This window comes from Balaenoptera ricei, chromosome 10 (genome assembly GCF_028023285.1).
Source record: "Balaenoptera ricei isolate mBalRic1 chromosome 10, mBalRic1.hap2, whole genome shotgun sequence".
Lineage (NCBI taxonomy): Eukaryota > Metazoa > Chordata > Mammalia > Artiodactyla > Balaenopteridae > Balaenoptera > Balaenoptera ricei.
This window is the reverse complement of record NC_082648.1, coordinates 52,044,219-52,069,519: the sequence shown is the minus strand read 5'-3', so window position 1 is coordinate 52,069,519 and position 25,301 is coordinate 52,044,219. Positions and strand designations below refer to the sequence as shown.

Genomic DNA, 25,301 nt, shown 5'->3' with positions numbered 1-25,301 from the left:
AGTTCTTCCTATCTGCTTGATATGTTGTTTCTGTAAAACTATATGAAAAAGGGCCATATGGCCTCTAACAATCGCTTATGATTACTGATAAACAATTAAAACTCCAAATCTAAATAATACACAATCCCAGTTTCTTTTGTTTAAATGTACTTTTGGATCAAAATAATATTTATTCCACATATTCAGTAAATAACCTATTAATCTTTAAACATATTTTAATTTCCAAAAGCAAGATGTTAAGATTTTCTACCATATCTAAACTGAACAGTCACAAGAAACAAGTGTGGGATAAAATGGAAGAATTCTGCTGCTAAATATAAAATAGACTCCATTTAAAGAGAAAAGAATGTCCATTTTTTAAAAAAAGTGGAACACTTTAAAATGCATCTTTAAAATAAAAGACAGCGTAGAAAAATAATTTTAAAGCCTCAATTAAAGCCCCAGACTTAGGTTCAAATCTCAGATACATCAATGTGTGAACACCTCTTTGAGCCTATCCGGGTGAATTCCTATTCTGGCAAATGTGAATTAGAGCACATTCACATTCTAGTACCCTAAAATTGTGGTGATGAGTAAATAAGTTAACATATGTAAGTACTTCAACAATACCTAGCACAGTGTTTTTAAATGTAATATGATAGGTCATAGCCTGACAATTTTTTTCTTATTATACTTTCATGCAAGCAAGATTAATAACTGTCACAAAACTATTTTCCAAAAAGAACATCTAGTTAATACCTTGTACGTGCTAATAAAAAAAATGGTATGATTTAGGAAAAAATAAAGCCTGAATGTCACTAAGTAGATGAATGAAATCACTGACTAAAGCTCTGGATCTTCTGGGCCAAATAGGGTACATTAATCTTGGCTTCACTAACAACTTACAAGTGATTTTAAAACTTATGAAAACAATTAAATTAGGAAAAATTGCTTTTCTCGATTTTAAGCAACTAAAATGTGAAAAATACACTTTAATGTCCCTATTTCTGTCCTTATTTTCATCAATTTACCAACACTAAAAAACAGTTTTGCTTTCTGGTTTCATTTCCTGCAAATGATGTAATATATACCCTATTTCAGTGGTAAACACTTTGCTACAACTAAAGTTAACTGTAACAGTAATGTAAAAACTTCTCAACAAGTACACACTAAACAATTTGGAGTTCATATTGATTAATATTGTCCATTTACATTATTAACTGATTTTTTGACTTACGATTATTTTCTGTTAGTGTAAATCAAAGTTGCAAAAACATAAGGGACCATATAAAATAAAGCCTCAAGGACTTCTAAGTAAAAGAGTAGGAATGGAAGGAAAGCTCTGAAATTGAAATTAGTGTCTCTCCTATCTAAAAACCTGACTGATGTGATTCCTTGGCAGTTTATTGAGACAAAAACATCATACATATTTTAAATGACTCTAAATGCAAATTAAAGCTACTCTCCAAAATTACCTTAAACCTACTAGAGTTATTTTATTAAGGTTTATATAAAAATGACATGCAAAATTTAATTTGTAAAGTTAGCTTTGAACATACTTGAACATAAAAATTAGTGAAAATGATTGGTAGATGAATAACATTTAATAAAATGGGGAAATAAAGCAGTGATTTTGGTGATTTGTAGTCATCTGTTTATTTACTCATAATAAATCTATTTTAAAAGAAATCTCCAAAGAGAGTATTCCATAACCCACAACATGCCTTTGTACATTTGTACATTTATTCATTTAACTATCATCCCCTTCAATAGGTTCCTCCATCCCTAACATACTTACATGCAGTGAACTTTAAACAAATTTTCCTTTTATCTTATCAGGAGAAACTACCATGTATCTGAAAATTAAGTTATCTTTCATTCATCCTAAGCTAAACAGTTCTAGTTCCTTTATTCTTCCTCTATAGTTTCTAAATTCTAACAGTCTTGTTCATGGTTTTCTGAATCTCTCCTTGGAGCTGAACACAGATCAAGAAACAGCATACAAGACCACTGCTTTACTCCATCTAATGCACATCTGTGTTACTTTTATTTATTATTTATTTATTATTTTTATTTTTGGCTGTGTTGGGTCTTCGTTTCTGTGCAAGGGCTTTCTCCAGTTGCGGCGAGTGGGGGCCACTCTTCCTCGCGGTGCGCGGGCCTCTCACTATCGCGGCCTCTCCTGTTGCGGAGCAGAGGCTCCAGACGCTCAGGCTCAGTAGTTGTGGCTCACGGGCCCAGTTGCTCCGCGGCATGTGGGATCTTCCCGGACCAGGGCTCGAACCTGTGTCCCCTGCCTTGGCAGGCGGATTCTCAACCACTGCGCCACCAGGGAAGCCCCCTGTGTTACTCTTATACCCAACCTTTTTAAGAGGTACAACTCTCTTGCATCAATTTTGACATTACTGTCACTATGAAGTCTAATACCAAACATATCATAAGGTTTGTTTCTCCTCATCTCAGACATGTGTAACTTATTTTCATTTCTAGAAGGTTAGCTTCCAGATAAAAATCATTCACTATTTACAAATAAACAGAAATTCATGTAGAAGCAAACTTCTATCCTTGCCCAGGTGTTAGCATTAATTACCAGAGTACTAAGAGGCAGTCCTTATCTGCAAAGTGCTCACAACCTAATTAATGAACTTTATTCATCTGCATGCATTTCATTATAACATCAAACATTAGTATTAAAATTTCAAGAATAAACTCATGGTAAACCTACCATTTTTTCTCAATAGTCCAATCAGTCTTTCCAAGATAGTTATATACATATACCAAGACAATGTTCCATTTGCATATGGCCCATTTCAGCTATAAAATAACAAACAGGATTTGCCCAAATACCCATAAATGACTAATCCAACGATTTTTTAAGACCTTAAAAAGACAAATAACTTTTTAACAAGTTTTAATGAATTCCAAAAACATGAACCCAAGTTACAACTAAATTATTAAATATCTTTACTAATTCTGTACTCATGAATACATTATCAAATTTGTACTTACGAAATTATTCTCCTTGAAACTCTGAATCAAACTTTTGTTAATTCCTTTTTTGACAGGTTTCACCTGCTAATTCCAAGAAAACTGGCTTGCATATAAACCAAATTATATAGTTTCTGCAGTATCCCAGTACCATCTTTTTCCTGCATTTTTTTTCTTTAAATAAGAGGGGAAATCAATTGTGAGGATAAAAATTTGCACATTCTGCTCTTACCTAAGTATCTGGGCCTCAGTTTCCTTTTCTTTAAAATGGAAGCACTGAAACGACTCAAATTTATGGACTTCCTGTATTTACTTTTTTAAATAGATCTTTTAAAACTTTGTAACTTTGTTAAAAAATAAAAATGCTAAACTTTAACGTTTAGTGCTCACAATACTCATATTGCTCCCATCATCCTGTAGTATCAACACCGCCAATTATTACTCAGTATATCAAAACCACAACAACATTAAAGAGAATACCCCTATAAATAATATCTATATATTAAATTGTAGATTTCTATTTTGTGGAAATCCACATTTACCTTTTATGAGGTGGTAATAGGCAAGGTAAATTAAGAATTTTAAAGTGTTCTTTAACAAACAATAAGAAGCAAGGATTGATTTCATCTTTAACAATCCACAGGCCAAGGTAAACATAAATGTCCTAGGAAATGTCCAATTTCCCCACAGTAATACACATCTTAGGAACACTGCCATATGAACAATAATTATTAAATATTTTTTGCTGTAATGCAACAAGTATATGTTTACACCCTCAGGGATTTTTATCATATAAACATAGTATGCAGCCTAACAAAGTAGGAAAAAAGTACCAAGACTTAGACCAAAGTACTTAAATTCAAGTCCCAAGTCTGCCATCTACTAGCTTACTTGAAAATGATTCTAATACCACAGCATTTTATCAGAAATGGCGGTGATAAGAAGGTAACTAAAATTTAATGTTATCTCATAAATAGAAAATCTTTTAGAATATTTCATTGAATCAGGATAAACCCCTATAATGAAATTATTCTGTCCATTTCACAGATGAAGGTACTGAGGTGCAATGATTTAAAGTAACTTTCCTCAAAGCCATACTGCAAGCTAAGTGGTGAAAAGGTAACCTAATTGGGGTCTAAATCTTATGTTCCTTCCACTAAGCCATATCGAGTAAATGAAAAAACACTCTATAAATTATATACCACTGTTATGGTGACGATGAGAAGTGAAAATAATTTTTATTATAATAAAGAAGCGCATTATCCTTCCTAATAAAGCAGAACACTTTATGTTACATATTCACATACTGAAGTTATTCTGAATACCACTTGATATGGCCCACAAATATTAAAATCTCCAAATACTTCCTTCAGTATTTTAAGCATATCCTTTCGTATTTTACAAGTTTGAACGTTAACAAGTGACTTAAGCCTCAAGTGGACTTATCTACTTTTTGCAGGCCTGCGTTATCCTTCAAACAGGAGGGAAGAGCTGCACTTCTAAGAGAAACGCTGCCGGCGTCTATCAAGCCTCCACTAAGGCACAAGACCACGTGGTACCACTCAGAAGCCTAAGGTTCCGTACTCCCCTCCCTCCTTTTGACAAGGAACTAGGAACTAAGGTTCCTTTCTCTTAAGTGGCGCCCTGACACATGCCACCTGTGTAGTACGAACCGCAAACATCCTGCAGCCGGCCTCCCGGAAGAATACGAGAATCAGAATAGGGAACTTGGATGCCGACAATGCCGGGAAAAGAAATGACTACAGAAGTAAAGAGGGTGAGATCCTGATCAGCTGCGGGACCAGGACCTGTCAAACATTAAGATACTCACACCGACGAGTGTAACCTATCGTTCGGGAAGGCCTGGGGTGGGAGCGGCACTACCAGAGGAAGAAGGACGAAGAGAACTGCACGAGCTGCCGGCGCCACCGCCGCTTCCCGCAAGCCTCTTAGCATGCCCCGGAGAGCCACGAACCCTGGCCCTCATTTCGAGTCCAATCATTGCCCCAACCTTTCGGGAGCGGCCAAAATCCTGCTGCCCGAGGCGGCCGCCGCCGGACCTGCCCGCACCTGTCACCACCGAGACACCAGCCCGCAGTTCCCGCCCAGTTCTCCACCACCCTCGGGCAACCGCAGCCACCTCAACCCCTTTCCCTCACCAGGTGTCCCCTTTCCGGAGCGAGGTTTTGAGCAGCGTCGCGATGTCAGACCGCTGGATGTCTAAATCCGCCGCTCCGCCTTCCGCCATCTTCTTCCACTAGCGGTAGCGGAGGCGGCAGCGACGGCAGCGGCACGCCCCAGAGCATTGTGGGAATGGCGTCCGGCGGCCCCTCCCAGTCGGCAGGTCGAAACCAAAAGAGACGTAAGGTTGGGGGGGGGGGGGGGTGCACCTCCGGAGAAGCGTTGGCCCCGGGCGGAGTGAGTCCGCCGCAGTGGTCTGCTGCCCCCCATCGGCTCCCGCCCGTCCAGCAGCTCGCCTCGGCCTCCTCCGGCCCGGGACCGCCTGGTTTTAACTCTCGTCTGCGGGGCCTCGGTCCTCTCGCGCTTGAGCGGTGCCACCGCCCCGTCCATCCTTGACTTCTGCCTTCCCCTCCCTCTTTCCCACAGACGCCTGAAAATCCTTATTTGCGCATTCACTCACGCTTGAGGGTGCGGCGGGGGGGCGTGGGGACGGCTAAAATATGGCAGAAAATTTTTAACAGGTCCGTGACTCGAGTGTTTTCGTTGCGAGTCGCAGAACCTAAACTCGGTGAATATGGGGCCAAACAGAGAGCAATCCGAAACCGAACGCTTAGCCGCAGTGCTCTGCCTGGGCTCATTCTTGCGCTTGTACTCCCGCTGTAGGTGGAGACCTTTTACAGGTTCTTTGTGACGCCTCCCCAGGCACACCCAGATAGCTAAGCTGCAGTGAAAAACATGTTCCAGTTCCTCGGTGAACAGAGTGTAAAATATGAATCGAATAATGCCAGGTACTAAAGGGGAAAAACCGGGCGAGAAACCCATTCTCCTAGGTGTTAGGAAGTAACATTTTCTTAGGCACACCTTCGCATGGTGTGTGCACCTGAAAGTAGATAATATCAGCTGTTATTTGAAGCCAGTTGTGTTATAAATGGGAAAATCGGGTTTCTCAAAAATCAAATGCCAACGTCACACAGTAAGTGAAGAGGCAATGCAGCTCCCAAAGCCCACTGGCTATCTATACACTATAGTACACTAATTACCACTCCGTATGAAAGCCTAAACTAAGATGTAAACTGAGCTGCACTAGAGTCATAAAACAACCCCCCAAAAACCTTTGTACAACTAGCGGCTAGCACAATGCTGCCTAACATATAAGAACCACCCAAATATGTGTTTCATAAATGAATTGTGGCAAAACTGCTTAAGTAATTCCAAGTATGAAGATGTCCGGAGATTTGACTTTAAGTTAACACGTGATGTGAAAAGACTAAACGATGGATAAGAATTCCTGCATGATCTCTCTTGTTTACTCATTTTCAACCTCTACCCTAACTCATTTGGTGGGAATGCAGTAAATGGGTGTAATATGCTACTAAGAAGTGCTAAACCCTTCCAAGGGTAGTGTATATTGGCATTGTAATTTGTGTGTATCAGCATTATTACTGCTTATTTTCTTTGAAATAATACTATTTTGTATTATCGTATCATCCTTGATTTGAAATTCTGAAAACAGCTTCCAATTACTGCTATTTCTTATACTATTTGACTCCTGACAAGTTAAAAATTAGAGTTTGTTTAACTATGAGTACCATCCAAGGGTTACGTTTCCCTCCTTTCCCACCCAACCTCTGAAAGAGAACTAAGTAGTTTTCCAGAGAAAGGCAGCATGATATGGGAAGAATAGTGGAGTCATATGAACATGAGTTCAAACCTCATCTCAACCTCTAGCTACAAAGTATTTAACTTATAGTTTAGTCATTAAATTGGGAATAACAGTACCTATGTTAAAGAATTTTTATAAAGATTAAATGAAACAATGTGTATTTATTACTTGGGACATAGTAGCCCATCAATAAACACTAATGTTCACTATTGACAGGATGAATTGTAATAGTGTGTAAATTATATCTCAATAAAGCTGTTGGAAAAAAAGTTACGGACTTTGAAGGCAAACATACTCTCCATCATTTTATAAACATAACATAATTGAGAAGTGATGCCTCATGCACACTCTGCTGTCCAATTTCCTTTCAAAGAAAGTGCATTTTTGATATGTTGAAGTCTGTAGCCATGCAAAAAATGAAATAACCTTTTCTTCATTTGCACCATGTTCAAGGCAATGAGTTAATTGGATATAGATGTGTAAGTTCAATGTCAATTTGAATTATATGTCAGATTTATGAGGTCATTTTGTAGACCTAACTAGTTGCCTTCAGAGTCAAGAAAGAAATAATAGTCATAGTATTTTATTTAACAAGCACTTATAAAGTGCCAAACCAGGTTCTAAACACTTTGAAGTATTATCTTGATCCTCATAACAACTGCATGAGGCAGGTATTATTATTATTCCCATTCTGTAGATGAGGAATTGAGGCAAGTGGCAGAACCCAAATTTGAAACCAAACAGTCTAGCTCCAGAATCTAGAAGTTTTGAGTAAGCTTTTATTTTTCTACTGACCTTCATGATCTTGATTATAGCAATCAACTTTCTAGTGACTTCAGTTTACTAATTTATGGAAATTCTGCTTATTTTACTTATGCTTCTTCTACTCTCAATTATGAAGAGAAATAAGATATTGTTTATAAATACTAAATTGGTTAAGGTCCACTACTGAATATTTTCTCTACTGAATAACTAAGTAGATAATTGATGAGAAATGTTACTTTCCATTGAATCACACAGATAATTGAATATAAGCCAGGGGTTACATCAGCTTGTTTGGAATGAGTATCTTCATTGATGCTTCCCTTAGTTAATTTTATAAAAATGTAATATTTACTTGGTGATTGCCATTGCCTTCTCAGACTCTGCACCTTTCTTGTCCATTAAAAATTTAACCTAGGGCTTTGAATAGGGAAAGGGGGTATGCTGGGTACTTTAGAAATTAGGCTTGATATGAATAAAGTGCACCTTACATAAAGGCAGGATGCCTTCATCTTCAAGTAATTTCCTCTCTGCTCACCGATGTTTAAATGATCCCTTTCAGAAAGGTTCTTGTATCCTACAATTAAAAGATAGGACTTCAAATGTCAACAGTCCAGAAGAGTACGTCTTAAAACTAAGGTGTTAAATGAGAGCTGGTTTTCAGCCTGAGATGGACCAGAGAAAGAAGAAAAAGCACTGCAATTTTTTAAAAATAGAGCTGAATGCAAGAAAGTACAAAGAATTCCAAGAGGAGCTTTGCATACTTCACAATTTTGTTTGGTGCTGGCTACATGAGCCTAAGGAAAAACCTGCTAGAATCAGCACATCCCCTAAAGGAACAATGATTGATGACCTAGCTGTCTTTATGCCTCAACACTTCCTATCTCAGGTCTTCAGGAACCACTGTTTCACTTTTTCCTTCTTCCTTGTCCTTCCTCTACAGTTATTCCCTCCGATAACACCCCACTCCCCCATGCCTGTTCAACTGTCTAAACCCTTCATTCTTTTCTCTTTTGTAATTTTATAACTCCCTTTTCGCTCTACTAGCTCTCTGGACAGCTAAAAGGCAGTGGAAAGGTGGAGGAGTAGTGCAAACACCAAAACAGCATGTAGTAATGTGCTTAATCTGTTAATTTTTAAACTTGAGATATAAATAAAAATTGTAAGTGCCACGATGCAGTTTTTAAAACTTAAAAAAAAAAACCACAGAGGCTTCTTATTTCAGGTAAATGTTAGGTCCTGATAAAGTGAAAGAAAAAGTAGTGAAATGAATACAGTGTCTTAGAAAAAGGGCCAGTATACTTGGATTTTGACTCTGGCTCAGTGCCACTAACTAGCTGGGTCACCTTGGCCAAGTTATTTAATCTCTGTGCACATTTGTTTTCTAATTAAAAATAAGGTGATTAGACTCTTCTGGGGCTGAAACTCAAATGCTTGCAAGGATTCAATATAGCTAATGTAAATGGGCGAAGAAAAACTGTTATAAGACAGTAAGGAGTTGCGGGAACTCTAATGAACGATCTGCCCTAACTAAAGTTACTTAAATTAAAAAAATTAGAACAAACAAAATTATACCTTCTACCCTAAAGGATCTAGAAAGTTTAATTTTAACATGGGCATGAAGTCTGCTAATGAGTTAATCTGAGCTGCTACGTTTTATTCTCTATTTCGGAAGCGTACACAAAATGCTGTGAAAGCTGACACTACTCTGAAGACTGATGGCAATCTATAGTAGATACTAAATGATCAGAGAACTAAATTGAATTGAATCAATAAACAAATCGAATAGTCTTATAGGTCTAGAATTATAGCAAAAAAATTCTTAAGACATAGTATATTCTGTGGGTCCTAGATATTTCAAAATGAAATGTACCTGTATGGTGGGAAACTTTTACAAGAAGAGACTCCGGTTATCCTATCCAATCAAGAGTAATATAGATTAAATCAAGGTTGATAGGAGGGAAATCTGCCTGTTTTATTTTTTCTTTATTTGTTGCTTATATGTATTGACAGATTAAAGGTTGAATATGTTATTATATTTATATATAGACTTCAAGGTTGATAAAGAACCACTTCATGAAAAAATAGAAATGCTAAGCAGCTTCTGGGTCCTTTTCCCAAGCTTCATAATAATAGATGGACTTTAGAAGGCTAAATCATTTCAAACATGCTGATCTTTTGTTTTAAAGACAGGTTAAATTAAACAAAATATTGCTCTTAACATTATATACTTGATCATACTTACATCAGTTTTGTGCACGAGTTTAAAAATGTTTTCTTTTATGCCCATGGGTCTTAGAAATCTACACATCCAAAGTGAGGTAGAGACTTGTGTAATGATCCAGTGATTCTTCAACTATATAGATTCCAGAGAGATTAACTTTGTATCCTCCCAAGAGAGGACTGAATTATTCAGATTTTCTGTTTGAACAATCCTTCTCTTCATTTTGGCTTAGATAGCAAAAAGATTTAAACTGCTTACACAGAGGTTTAGAACAATATAATAGCAGGTCTTAAAGAATACATCTGTGTTCTGGGAGTGATATAAACATTGTATGAGGAATTTTTCATGATGTTGTCTTCCAGGTATCTCTAAGCAATAGGGGCACTACAGACCACATGGACGGTTTAGTCAAGTTAGAAGACATCAACAATGAAGGTAAAACAAGTCTAGTGATTTTATAAAAATATTTACTATCACTTTTTGTTGCTAGCCAGTATGCTTCTGTCTAGGCCCTTTGAACTATGTCAGTTGTGCATTTCTAAAACTATTAGTGGCCCAAGACTACTATGTAATACATTGGATGTGATTTGTTTAGCATGAGGAATTCATGATATGTGCAGGAAATAACAATATACCTCCACATATAACTTGATTTACTTAATGTTTATGGAAATTTAATACAACATAATGGAAAAATTATATATCTTAGAAAGACCTATATTTGAATGACCCACTCTGCTACTTACTAGTTCTGTGATACTGGAAACTTTAGTTTCCTCATCTGTGAAATGGGAATAATAGACTTCTTTTATAGCATTCAGTCAAAAAGAGAATGAAGTAATGAATGTGAAGCTCATAATAGAGCTCAATATATAGTAGCAATTATTACTTACGAAATATCTGTCCCTCTTAGACTGGGGCAGATACTAAATTTGAATGTTTAAACAAATTCATTAAGATCACAAAGCTGCTATGCAGTAATATAAACAATTCTGTTAAAATTAGTAGTATCCTATGTCAAAGACACCCAATCATTAAGGGAGCCGAGAAGGATAATATTAAAAGTCCAGCTTTACTCACAGTCTTTTCTGTGAAGGTGTTCTTAAGGGTAAAACAATGTACTTGGAAGCCAATAGTGGAACATGATGCAAAAATATTTTCATATGATTATGAATGTCCTCTAATTATAAACATAGATACATAATAGATCAAATACATGTGTTATAGTCATCTTACCTGTGGACCGAGACTGACAGCACAGAAGGCAGAGTAGTGGCTCCCCAAAGATGTCCATGTCCTAATCCTGGAACCTGTGAATATGTTACCTTATGTGGCAACATGGCAAAAGGGACTTTGTTGATTTGATTAAGGTTGAGGACCCTGAGATGGGGAGATTATCTTGCATTATCCAGTTGGGTCCAATCTAGTCACATGAATCTACCTCTGACCACAGCCAGAAACTTTCCTGGCTGTGGTCAGATGTAGATATGACAACGGAGGAACAGCTTTGAAGATAGAATAAAGGGGCCATGAACCAAGGAATGTAGATGGCATCTAGAAGCTGGAAAAGGCAAGGAAATGAAGTCTCCAGAAAGGAAGACTGCCTTGATTTTAGCTCAGTGAAATCTGTATTCCACTTCTAACCGATAGAAATGTAAGATAAAACATGTGTGTTGTTTCAAGCCACTAAGTTTGTGGTAACTTGTTACAGTAGCAATAGAAAGCTAATACAGATAGGCAGTAGAACAGCCTATCTTGAGGAAATTAAGACAAAGCAAAATATTTTCAGACTTAAAATTGACCACTGTATCCACCTACTGTAGCACTACACAGATATGTTATGTCATGGATAACAAGAAATTGGGCTCAATAAGATATATTCTCTGGACTGCTGGTTCACAAAAGTATGGAAGATATTTTAGCAATGAATATTTAGCAATGATATATTTAGCAATATAGAAAGTAATAGCCATACTAAAGTCTTCAGTGATTATGAGATATTTTTTAACTTTTTAGGCAATGTTGCCAAATTCTTAACATCAAATTTTAATAAATGTTCATCAAGAATGATGACCTGGGGCTTCCCTGGTGGCGCAGTGGTTGGGAATCCGCCTGCTAATGCAGGGGACGCGGGTTCGAGCCCTGGTCTGGGAAGATCCCACATGCCGCGGAGCAGCTGGGCCCGTGAGCCACGGCTACTGAGCCTGCGCGTCTGGAGCCTGTGCCCCGCGACGGGAGGGGCCGCGATAGTGAGAGGCCCGCGCACCGCGATGAAGAGTGGCCCCCACTTGCCTCAACTAGAGAAAGCCCTCGCATGAACCGAAGACCCAACACAGCCAAAAATAAAATAAAATAAATAAATAAAGTAGCTATAAAAAAGAAAAGTGCTTAGACAAGCCATCTGTCCTTTATTAAAAAAAAAAAAAAAAAAAAAAAGAATGATGACCTGGAGTTTGTAAATTATGCTGATTACATTTCCACTGGGTCAGGTATAAGCCATGGTAGATGACAGTAGATACAAACAGCTTCTAGACCAGTTGTAGTAGAATAATTATTGGCATACTATGCAGAGAAACGCTATAAAGACTCACTAATAGAGACTCTGAAACAGTTCAGGGAAGCAAGCGCAGCAGTTAAGCCAACCTCATGTACTACAATCAGAGGAAATTGAGTCAAGATGACTTATGAGGAGTAGAGCTGTAAATACATATGAGCTGGATAATACATATAACTGCTAGCCAAAATAGATTACAAATCCATACACGTGGTCAAAACTTTGTTTCCTTCCTTCCTTCTGCCCTCCTTCTCGCCCTTCTTCCCTTCTTCCATGTCTTCCTTCTGATCTCCCAAGGTATTTGATACAGTTCTATGTGGACAATGGTTCCTTGATAAGTATATACTTACTGAATGAAATGGCTTTGCAGGCAAGTTAAAACTAAGGATAAAACCCATGTCTACTGACTACTTAAAGTGGTTAATGGAAAACAGAAGTAGATCAAGGTAAGGAGGAAAGTACCCTGTCTTTAATAGAGCAAGAGCTGAGTGGTTTTAAGTAATGCCCTTTAGACTCCATAATGCTCTAACTGCTTTTGAATAGTTAGTGTAAATGGTGCTATACAGCAAGTTTCTTTTAGCCCTTTCAGAGAAAAATGAATTTCAATTTTGTTTCTCTTGAAGTGGAAGTAAAAGAAACTAGGAAGTTAAAAGACAGTTCAGAACTGTCAGACTTCCAAAATAGAGGAAGTTTTCTCCAAATTCTTCTACTGTTAACATGGTTTGCATTTGTAAGCTTTCTATTTTCATACTGCATAAATTAATTCAGAAAACAAACAATAACAATTTATAAAGACGTGAATACTTTTTTGTCTGAAAGAACTTTAAAACTATGTTAAAGAGAGTAAATACGTTTTTTAAAATATAGAAAGACTCATCTAAGGGAAATGGTAATTCACTGGGAAGGAAATTTTTACCGACAATGATTTTTTAAAAAAATTAATTAATTAATTAATTAATTTTTGCCTGCATTGGGTCTTCGTTGCTGCGCATGGACTTTCTCTAGTTGCAGTGAGTGGGGGCTACTCTTCGTTGCCGTGTGCAGGCTTCTCACTGCGGTGGCTTCTCTTGTTGTGGAGCACGGGCTCTTGGTGTGCGGGCTTCAGTAGTTGTGGCTCTCGGGCTCCAGAGTGCAGGCTCAGTAGTTGTGGCGCACGGGCTTAGTTGCTCCGCGGCATGTGGGATCTTCCCAGACCAGGGCTCGAACCCGTGGCAGGCGGATTCTTAACCACAGCGCCACCAGGGAAGTCCCTACCGACAATGATTTTATTACATATTTGCTATCATGATATGGAAGAACATTTGTGATGAAATCAACTCAGGAATTAGGTGTTTCTTTAAAAGCTATAGAAATAGTATTCGTTGATTAAGAATAGACTTGGGTACCTCAAATTAAATTCTAGGGCTTCCCCCTCAAAAAAGGAACTCTTAAATTAGGAAACAAGGAATCTAAGAAGAGAATGCAGTCCTTCTTATGAACTTCAGAAAAGGATGATAGGACTCATTTGGAATTTATTCTTCCTTTTCACCACTGAAGGTATATTACTTATCCAATGGACTGCTAGTGGCTGGAGGGTTAAAAAGGAAAATCAGTGTTTCTAAACTAACTCAGGCAGTGTTTCTAAAAGTCTGGTCTGTAAATTAGCTGTATCACAAACACTTAAGGTGCATTTTAAAATGTGGAATATTAGGCCCAACTCCAGACACAGTGAATCAGAATCTATAGGGGATAAGGTTTAGAATGCTGCATATTAACAATCTCACAGGTGGTTGTTATGCTCTCCAAAGTTTGGGAAGCATTAGTGTAAAGAGATAGGTTAGCTTCTTGAATTAATTTTGCCTGAATTCAGGCAATGACCTTGTGATAAGAGTGCAATTATATTGTAGCTGTAAGGCTGGATTGTCAGTTCTTGATAGAAAAATTTCTATCCCCAGCCCTCTAGGAATATTTAGTCTCAGTAAATTAAATGAACAAACTCTAGTATAACTCTCATATACTGTAACTGTCATCACTTCATCTAGGATTCTTTTCCTTCTTAAAAATTATGGCAATTTCTTTAATAAAAATGCTGGATTGTATCAGTGGATTGATTTTATATTCAATCATTTCTTCTTTTTGATATCTCTATATTAACCATTTATAGTCCATTTGGCTCCATTTTTTTAGTAGATAAATCATATTTTTGTTAAAGCACAATAAACTACTAAGAATTGTGTATCTAATTGATGATAACTATCTTTAGTAAGCAATGTAAAAGTAATTTATTTTTATGTTAAAAAAGTTGTACTGCCTGTACAAAGACCTAATTTAAGATTTGTTAAGCCATAAATGGTTAAATATAAATGTAATACAAATATATGCTATGGCATATAGATTTTTAAGATATATTTATATATTATATTTATATATATATTTAGATAATGTTTAAGCAGAGGGAATGAAATACTTGTATAAATCGTGTACCACATATGATATATGTGTACACCACGTATTTACCTATGACAACTTAAATGTGTGATAATTTGTAGACTCTATGTCAAAACCTTGTTTGCTTTAGATTTTTAAGGATCATAGTCTTTGTTACTGCATTTAAAATCTTATTATTAAAAATGGATTTTATTTTGGAAACACTGAAAAGAGGAAAAGATCTTTTTGTAGGCTGTTGTCATCCTCAAACTTTGATGTATGTAAGAATAAGTATAGGATATGTAAAAGTGGCACATTATTGGGTACCTCTCAAATCAGAAAATCAGCAGGTGAGAACTAGGAATCTGCTGTGTTAGAAGCCCTCTATATGATTTTATGAAGTTAAATAGTCCTTTGAGAAATCTCCATTATAGAGACAGACTACAACATATGTTAAAAATGAAAGCATCAATAATTATTCTTTTTATAAACATTCTGCATTGTGTATGAGGCAGTGGATACCCACCCTTATCCTACCTCACCCTATCCCCAGATGAGTTCAAATCCTTTTTTTCTTCCTGGACCCATGTCTCTTCATGCTTAGGGAGCAGTTTGGGGATCCATGGGACTGAAAACATGACTTCCCTGAAAAGTACTGAAAGTGCCTATGTATTGACTTATAAAACTAACTCCTTAGGACTCATATTTTGACAGGTAATAAATAATACAACATGAGAGTCAAAGGAGTCTTGAGTAAGTAAACTATTACATAACACACAGACAATGGCAATATGAAGATGGCTTTTAAAATAACTAAAAATGATTAAATAGACTTAAATTTAAGAGCAAAACATCTTGAAAAATGCTATTTAGAGATACATTTCCCTTAATTGGAGACAGATGGAACTGAAAAGCTTGAGTTAGCTATAACTAAGATTTTTTAGTTGGGAATTACGGCCAAATAATTCAAGGAATCTCCTTTACTAATGATATTTAACAATTGTAGTTGAATATTTTCCTGTTTAAAGTCAGGGTTTTACCAGACAAAGATACTACAAAAAAAGAAAATTACAGACCAGTATCACTGATGAATATAGATGCAAAAATCCTCAACAAAATAATAGCAAACAGAATCCAACAACACATTAAAAGGATCATACACCATGATCAAGTGGGATTTATCCCAGGGATGCAAGGATTCTTCAATATATGCAAATCAATCAATGTGATACACCATATTAACAAATTGAAGAATAAAAACCATATGATCATCTCAATAGATGCAGAAAAAGCTTTTGACAAAATTCAACACCCATTTATGATAAAAACTCTCCAGAAAGTGGGCATAGAGGGAACCTACCTCAACATAATAAACGCCATATACGACAAACCCACAGCAAACATCATTCTCAATGGTGAAAAACTGAAAGCATTTCCTCTAAGATCAGGAATGAGACAAGGATGTCCACTCTCACCACTATTATTCAACATACTTTTGGAAGTCCTAGCCACGGCAATCAGAGAAGAAAAAGAAATAAAAGGAATACAAATTGGAAAAGAAGAAGTAAAACTGTCACTGTTTGCAGATGACATGATACTATACATAGAGAATTCTAAAAATGCCACCAGAAAACTACTAGAGCTAATCAATGAATTTGGTAAAGTTGCAGGATACAAAATTAATGCACAGAAATATTTTGCATTCCTATACACTAATGATGAAAAATCTGAAAGAGAAATTAAGGAAAGACTCCCGTTTACCATTGCAACAAAAAGAATAAAATACCTAGGAATAAACCTACCTAGGGAGACAAAAGACCTGTATGCAGAAAACTATAAGACACTGATGAAAGAAATTAAAGATGATACCAACAGATGGAGAGATATACCATGTTCTTGGATTGGAAGAATCAATATTGTGAAAATGACTATACTACCCAAAGCAATCTACAGATTCAACACAATCCCTATCAAATTACCAATGGCATTTTTTACGGAGCTAGAACAAATAATCTTAAAATTTGTATGGAGACACAAAAGACCCCGAATAGCCAAAGCAGTCTTGAGGGAAAAAAACAGAGCTGGAGGAATCAGACTCTCTGACTTCAGACCATACTACAAAGCTACAGTAATCAAGACAATATGGTACTGGCACAAAAACAGAAACATAGATCAATGGAACAAGATAGAAAGCCCAGAGATAAACCCACGCACCTATGGTCAACTAATCTATGACAAAGGAGGCAAAGATATACAATGGAGAAAAGACAGTCTCTTCAATAAGTGGTGCTGGGAAAACTGGACAGCTACATGTAAAAGAATGAAATTAGAACACTCCCTAACACCATACACAAAAATAAACTCAAAATGGATTCGAGACCTAAATGTAAGACTGGACACTATAAAACTCTTAGAGGGAAACATAGGAAGAACACTCTTTGACATAAACCACAGCAAGATCTTTTTTGATCCATCTCCTAGAGTAATGGAAATAAAAACAAAAATAAACAAATGAGACCTAATGAAACTTCAAAGCTTTTGCACAGCAAAGGAAACCATAAACAAGACGAAAAGACAACCCTCAGAATGGGAGAAAATATTTACAAATGAGTCAACGGACAAAGGATTAATCTCCAAAATATATAAACAGCTCATGCAGCTCAATATTAAAGAAACAAACAACCCAATCCAAAAATGGGCAGAAGACCTAAATAGACATTTCTCCAAAGAAGACATACAGATGACCAAGAAGCACATGAAAAGCTGCTCAACATCACTAATTACTAGAGAAATGCAAATCAAAACTACAATGAGGTATCACCTCACACCAGTTAGAATGGGCATCATCAGAAAATCTACAAACAACAAATGCTGGAGAGGGTGTGGAGAAAAGGGAACCCTCTTGCACTGTTGGTGGGAATGTAAATTGATACAGCCACTATGGAGAACAGTATGGAGGTTCCTTATAAATCTAAAAATAGAATTACCATATGATCCAGCAATCCCACTACTGGGCATATACCCAGAGAAAACCATAATTCAAAAAGACACATGCACCCGAATGTTCATTGCAGCACTATTTACAATAGCCAGGTCATGGAAGCAACTTAAATGCCCATCGACAGACGAATGGATAAAGAAGATGTGGTACATATATATAATGGAATATTACTCAGCCATAAAAAGGAACGAACTTGAGTCATTTGTTGAGACGTGGATGGATCTAGAGACTGTCATACAGAGTGAAGTAAGTCAGAAAGGAAAACAAATATCGTATATTAACGCATGTATGTGGAACCTAGAAAAATGGTACAGATGAACCGGTTTGCAGGGCAGAAGTTGAGACACAGATGCAGAGAATAAACGTATGGACACCAAGGGGGGAAAGCCGTGGGCGGGTGGGGATGGTGGTGTGCTGAATTGGGCGATTGGGATTGACATGTATACACTGATATGTATAAAATTGATGACTAATAAGAACCTGCTGTATAAAAATAAATAAATAAATAAAAATAAAGTCAGGGTTTTAGATTTGTTACCCTGATCTAATTTAGCCCTAAGAGTCTATAATAAATATTAAGGAGAAAAGCTCTCATTCACTTTCAGTGCCTCAAATAGTAAAATACAAACTCTTGAATGGAGAATTAAAGATGAACTATTTGAGAATGAGAAGTAAATATTATTTGAACAATATTTACAGTGGTTGTTATACCTAAGGGGGGCTCCTGGGAACACTGTGAGCAAGTGCTTGACTCTTGAAATGACAAATAGGGAGGAAACAGTCTGTGAAAATATCCATTTGTAGAGTTGAAATCAAATGTCCTTAGAACTCAATGGACATAGCAATCATCTCATTTAATCCTTACCTTTAGGATGAGCAGTTTAATACTTAGAAAGACTGCGACTTACCAAGGTCATAAAGCTAGTAAAAGGGTAAGGTCAGGACTAGCATCCAAATAACCTTACTGTTACTTCGTTGCTCTTGCTATAATGTCACACTAATTCAGTAAGTCACTATATAAATGATATTGGGCATTCTTATTGTAACATGATTTGCTACTAATTTGGAAACTGTACTAATAGTGCCAAAAGTCAGAGTACTCCCTATGGCAGAGGCTGCTTACTGTCTCTAAATGTATACTCTCCTTTTCTTCCATAGCAATAGAAGTTTCAGCTGAACACATGGCTACACAACCAAACACTCTGGATGATTTTTTCTTTTTTAAAACCACTTTGAGACATAATTCACATACCATACATTTGACTCCTTTAAAGTGTGCAATCTAATGTCTTTTAGTACATTCACAGAATTGTGCATCCATCACCACAATATTAGAATATCATCATTACCCTCCCCAAACCCCACATCCCTTAGCTGTCACCCCAACCCCTTCAGCCCTTCAGCCCCAAGCAACCATGAATCTATTTTCTGTCTCTATAGATTTGCCTATTTGGACATTTCATTTAAGTAGAATCATACAATATATGCTCCTTTGTGACTGGCCTCTTTGATTTTGCATAATGTTTTCAAGGTTCATCTATGTAACATGTATCAGTATGTCATTTCTTTTTATTGAATAATAATAATAATAATTATAATTCCATTGTATGGATATACCACACTTAATTTAATCCACTTATAGTTGATGGACATTTGATAGGTTTCCATTTTTGGACTACTATGAATAATGTTGCTATGAACATCACGTACAATTGTTTGTGTGGATATTTTCACTTCTCTTGGGTATGTACCTAGGAGTGGGATTGCTGGGTCAAATGGTCACTCTATGTCTAATCATTTGAAGAACTATCAGACTGTTTTCCAAAGTGGCTGCAGCATTTTACATTGCCACCAGCAGTCTATGAGGGTCCCAATTTTTGCACATCTTCAGCAACCCTTGTTATTATCTGTCTTTTTGACTATAGGCATCCTAGTGTGTGTAAAGTGATATCTCATTGTGGTTTTGATTTGCATTTCCCTGATGGCTAATGATATTGAGCATCTTTTCATTTGCTTATTGGCCCTTTGTATATCTTCTTTGGATAAATGTCTATCCACATTCTTTGCCATTTTATAATTGGATTTTTTTATTACTGAGTTATGTGTTCTGTAAATATTTTAGGTACTAGACCTTTATCAGATAGATGATGTCCAAAAATTTTCTCCCATTGTGTGGGTTATCTTTTCACTTTTTTGTTGGTGTCCTTTGAAGCAAAAAGTTTTAAATTTGATGTCCAATTTTATCTGTTTATTCTTTTTTTGCTTGTTCTTTTGGTGTTCTAAGACATTGCTTAATCTGAGGTCCTGAAGATTTATACCTATATTTTCTTCTCAGAGTTTTATAGCTTTGGATCTTATATTTAGTCTTTGATCCATTTTGAGTTAATTTTTGTATGTGGTGTGAGGAAAGGGTCCAATTTAATTCTTTTGCATGTGGAAATTCCAGCATTACTAGTTAAAAATATTATTCCTTCCCCCATTTAATTGTCTTGGCACCCTCTTTGAAAATTAACTAATGATAACTAGGAAGACTCTCTATTTTATTCATCTCTGTATTTATCCTTATGGCAGTATCACAATGCTTTGATTAATCTAGCTTTGCAATATGCTGTGAAATCGAGAAGTGTGAGTTCACCAACTTTGTTCTTCTCTCTCAGGATTGTTTTGGCTATTCTGAGATTCTTGAAATGCCATAAGAATATTAGAATTAGCTTCTCAATTTTTGTAAAGAAGTCAGCTGGGATTTTGATAAAGATTGCTTGGGATCTGTAGATCAGTTTGGGAAGTAATGTCATCTTAACAATATTGCCTCTCAATTTATGAACATGGTGTCACACCGTGGTCTATTAATCTCCCTTGCTAATACATGTGGTCATGTTCTAGGTTGTGGTCAATAGAATGTGAGCAGAAGTGATGTGTGAAACTTCTTATTCATGCTCTTAAAAGGAAGGATCATGTTTATCACTCCCCCGTTTGTGTTCTTCCTTTCTGGTGGCTGAAAATTGGAGATGTTAGTGGGAGTTAGAGTTACCACCTTTTCCATAAATTGGAGTAGATGTCCTGTCTCCTCTTTTTATAAGGGCTTTAATCCCTACATGAGGCCCCATCTTTATGACCTAATCTAACTTTAATCACTTCCTAAAGGTCCTACTTTCAAATAACATCACACTGGGGATTGGAGCTTCAATATTTGAATTTGGGGGCCAGTGGTACACAAAAACATTTCAGTCCATAGTATTCTGCCACTGGCTTTCCCAAATTTATATCCTTCTCACAGACAAAATACATTCACTCTACCTGAACAATGCCAAAAGTCTTGACTCTTTCCAGCCTCAATTCTAAAGTCCATCTAAATTACATATGGGTGAGACTCGAGCTATGATTCATCTTGAGGCAAAAATTCCTCTCCAGCTGTGAGTGAACATGTGAAACCAAGCAGTTCTGCACTTCTGAAATTCAATGTGAGACAGGCATAGGATAGACATTTCCATTCTAAATGGGAGAAATGGGAGAGAAGGAATGGGTGCTGGGTCCCAAGCAAGTTAAACTCTAGTAAGGCAAATCCCATTGGATTTTCTTTTTTAGTGTGAAATTAATTAAGCGTTTATTTAAGTTTTAGTTTAATTAAGTTTTTTTTTAAAATTAATTTTCATTGGAGTTCATTGGATCTTAAGGTGAGAGAATAGTCCTGGTTGGATGCTCTGCCCTCCAAATCTCCTGGCGTGGCAATACCATCCACATGGCTCAGTGGGAATACACAGTCTACACCACAGTTCTTCCAGTGGGTGTCTTGCCCCCACAGCTCCAGGCAGTCCCACCCCATGGCTTCCCTCCGTGGCTGTCTGGCCTGTTGAAAGTGAGGTGGTGGCCCTGAAGATCTCTGAATCACCCTCAGGGCCATTCTTTTTTTTTGACATCTTTATTGGAGTATAATTGCTTTACAATGGTGTGTTAGTTTCTGCTTTATAACAAAGTGAATCAGTTATACATATACATATGTTCCCATGTCTCTTCCCTCTTGCATCTCCCTCCCTCCCACCCTCCCTATCCTACCCCTCTAGGTGGTCACAAAGCACAGAGCTGATCTCCCCCTCAGGGCCATTCTTCCTTTATCTTGAAGAATAGCACATGTTCACAGCCTAATAGCACTATGGTTGAGGTCCTGTAGGGTCTAAGAAGTCTGACAGCCTTCCTTCATTTTGTCCCCTCTCCATTACTTTCAGTTCAAACCGGCAGTGCTGCTGCTGGGATGGTTGATTAGATCTGTGATTCACACCCATGTTAAACTCCTAATTGAATGGTCAGTCAGCCATACCCTTAGCATTCTCTTCTGAACACACTTTCTCATTTTTTTTATGGACAGGCTGAGAATTTTCCAAATATTTAAGTTCTAGTTCCTTTTTGCTTAGTAATTCTGTATTCAATTCAAATCTCTCTTCTTATATTTCACTATATGCAGTCAGAAGGAACCAAGCTACTCCTTCACATTTTGTTTGGAAATCTCCTCAGCTGAATACCCAGTTTTATCATTTGCAAGTCCTACCTTCCACAACACACTAGACTGCAAACACAAGTCAGTCAAATTCTCTGCCACTGTATAATGAGGATAGCCTTTCCTCCAGTTTCCAATAATCTGTTCCTCATTTCCATCTGAGACCTCATCAGAATGGCCTTTTACCATCCACATTTCTACCAACATTCTGTTCATGATTATTTATGTATTCTCTAAGAAGATGGAGGCTTTCTCTCTAGTTTTCCTCTTTTCTTTCTGAGCTCTCACCAGCATCACCTTTAGCAGTCTCTTCATGACAATATGAGCTTTTTCTACCATGCACTTCAAAATTCTTCCATCCTCTACCCATTACCCAATTCCAAAGGTACTTCCACATTTTTAGATATTTGTTACAGCAGCATCCTACTTCTTAATACCAATTTCTTTATTAGTTAGGATTCTTCAGAGAAACAGAACCAATAGGATACACACACATATATAAGATATACATATACATATATATAGGATATACATATACATAAATTTATTTATTTCTTTATTGGCTTATGCAGTTATAGAAATTGAGAAGTCCTACGATCTGTCGTCTGGAAGCTGGAGGGCTAGGAATGCCAGTGATATAAAGTCCAGTCTGAGTCTGAAGACCCAAGAACCTGCAGAAGGTGCAGATGGTGCAAGTCCCAGTCCAAAGACAGGTGAAGACTGATGATTCAATTCAAGCAGTTAATCAGGGAGAGAGAGCCATCTCATGTTTCCTCCTCTTTTTATAAGGGCACTAATCCAATCATGAGGACCCCACCCTCATAACCTAATGTAATCCTAATTGCCCTCTAAAGGACCTACCTCCAAATTCCATGGTGCTGGGAGTTAGGGCTTCAAAATATGACTTTGGCTTGGGCACCACATTCTGGTTATAGCAAAAGGTTAAATTACAAATAAGATGCAAATGAAGAAACAATTCATAAATTGAATCCTTTTAAAATTTATTTTATTTTTTATTGAAGTATAGTTGATTTATGATATTATATTAGCTTCAGGTGTACAACATATTGATTCACTATTTTTATAGATTATGCTCCATTTAAAGTTATTACAAAATAATGGCTATATGTCCCTGTGCTGTACAATATATCCTTATTGCTTATTTATTTTATACATAGTAGTTTGTATCTCTTAATCTCCTATCCCTACATAAATTAAATTCTTGATCTGAGAAAAATCTCCCTATACTACTTGGCTTTTGCTGTGCAACCAACCACCCATATACTTGGTAGCATGCAGGGAATATAAGCTTTCATTTACTTCTTACACCTACTGTTACTAAGGCTTGACAAATCTAGTTTAGACTCAGCTGACCTTGGCTCTAAGCTGCAAGTTGGGTCCAGGTATGCCCTACATTTCTGTTATCATAAAGATCAGTGTACCGGAGGCATATTCTTCTGATGTGAAAAGCTGGAATGCAAGAGAGAAAGCTCAGTCATGTAAGCGCATTGCAAGCCTCTGGTCCTGTCAGGTCCATTAACATTCAATTGGCCAAAGGACATTAAATGACCAAGCCCAAAATTAAATAGGGGCAAAATATACTCCTCTCCAGAGTAGGAAGGAAAAGAATGACTATTTGTTGAACAATGTTTTAAATCTAATCTACTACAGTCTACTTTTTCAGTCACAAATTTTCATTCACCAACCATATGTAAAATGCACTCACTTCCATTTCAAGACACCCCAAAAGTCTCTTTCAGTCATGACATCAGATTTAAAGTTTAGGATCACATGATTTATATAAGTTTTAGAGTATCTCTTTGTGATTCAAAGACCTAGAAACTTAAAGGATAAGGTATCTGCTCTCATACATTCAACATATGATGGTGGAACGAGGACAGGATAACTATAATAGACACTTCCATTTGAAAAGGAGAAGAATGAGATACAGATAGGAGTCACTGGCTCATACCAATTTTGAAATCTTGCTAGACAAATATTTCCAAGTACCTCCACCTTGGGGGTCTGGGATGTTCCTTGATGAAGTCCTAGTTCCGTCTCTTGGAACTAGAGTTCCATCTCTAGTCCTAGTCCCATCTGTGCTTCTTCATGGCTCTTTGCTCTGTCCTCTTGTGGGGAGGAAGGATCTTTATTTTTTTTTTATCATCCTCCTTAGCCACTTCTGAAGAGGGCTTTTCCTTGTAGCTAAGATGCTGTCATGGTCTGGTCCCTGCCTATAGAAAGTTGGGGCCCAAAGTTCTTTTTATATTTGAAAAGTCTCAGTTTCTTTTAATTCAGGCCTGTGGTGCTTTGGCTAGAATAGCTTTCAAAAACAGTCATGGATTTTCTATGTATTGATTCCAGTCAATGCTACATACCAAAATGCTCCACAATTCTCTTTGAGATATGGTCATCCTACTTTATAGACTTAATTAGAGATATTTTGGGTACCGTCAAGGTTTTGTGGGACCATATCCTTTATTTCTTTAGATCCCTTTTATCCGGGTGAAAAGATTTAGTAGATAACATCTGTAGTAGACACTGTCTATTTAAGCTCATCTCTATGGCTGCATGATTGATACCTAATGATTAGTTTACGATAAAAGGAAAAAGTTGAGGTTTATTTATGAATGATTTAGCTCAGTATGTGGGTCCAAGCCAAGAAAAGGATCGTGTCTGCACTACAGATCCTTTCTTGGGTGGGCTTAAAAGAAAGCGGAGAAATTCTCCCAGTGAGCAGAACTTTGGGTGGTACACCTGGTCATCGACTTTGCATGGAAAGACAAGTTTGTTCAGGGGCCTGCAAGGAGAGCTATTGTTAGACTGAGGGCCAGGAAGCCTGAGGAAAAGTTAAATGGATGGACCTAAGGAGATGGGCAAACGTGTCAAGAGTTTTGTATTATATGTGAGCACCAACCATAAAGCATACACCACAGAGGAAGTATTGAACAAATAGACTGAATGACTCCAACAGTTGGCATCAAATAGCCTCTATCCCCAGAGGTGGAACAATGAGCACGTGAATGTCATAGCCACAGGGGCAGGGATGGT

At 37.0% G+C, this 25,301-nt stretch overlaps 2 protein-coding genes across 9 annotated transcripts in view; one reads left to right on the top strand and one right to left on the bottom strand.

Moving 5' to 3' along the window:
* The window catches only part of USP15 (ubiquitin specific peptidase 15), a 119,674-nt gene extending 114,408 nt beyond the window's left edge, over positions 1–5,266 (bottom strand). For 2 of the 7 annotated variants that reach the window (XM_059936382.1, XM_059936383.1), the window contains exon 1: positions 5,127–5,264. In XM_059936382.1, coding sequence (XP_059792365.1) covers positions 5,127–5,215 — 89 coding nt within the window. In that variant the 5' untranslated portion in view covers positions 5,216–5,264. Of the gene's footprint in view, positions 1–5,126 lie in introns of all 7 variants that reach the window. The other 5 variants (XM_059936388.1, XM_059936389.1, XR_009505414.1 and 2 more) reach the window with 4 other exon arrangements.
* A 1-nt stretch (position 5,267) lies between these two features.
* Positions 5,268–25,301, top strand: part of TAFA2 (TAFA chemokine like family member 2) — a 595,648-nt gene continuing 575,614 nt past the window's right edge. Inside the window, exons 1-3 of one of the 2 annotated variants that reach the window (XM_059936393.1) lie at positions 5,284–5,329; positions 5,812–5,936; positions 10,160–10,232. The gene's annotated coding sequence lies outside the window, so the exon portion shown is untranslated. Of the gene's footprint in view, positions 5,330–5,811; positions 5,937–10,159; positions 10,233–25,301 lie in introns of both variants that reach the window. The other variant, XM_059936391.1, reaches the window with a different exon arrangement.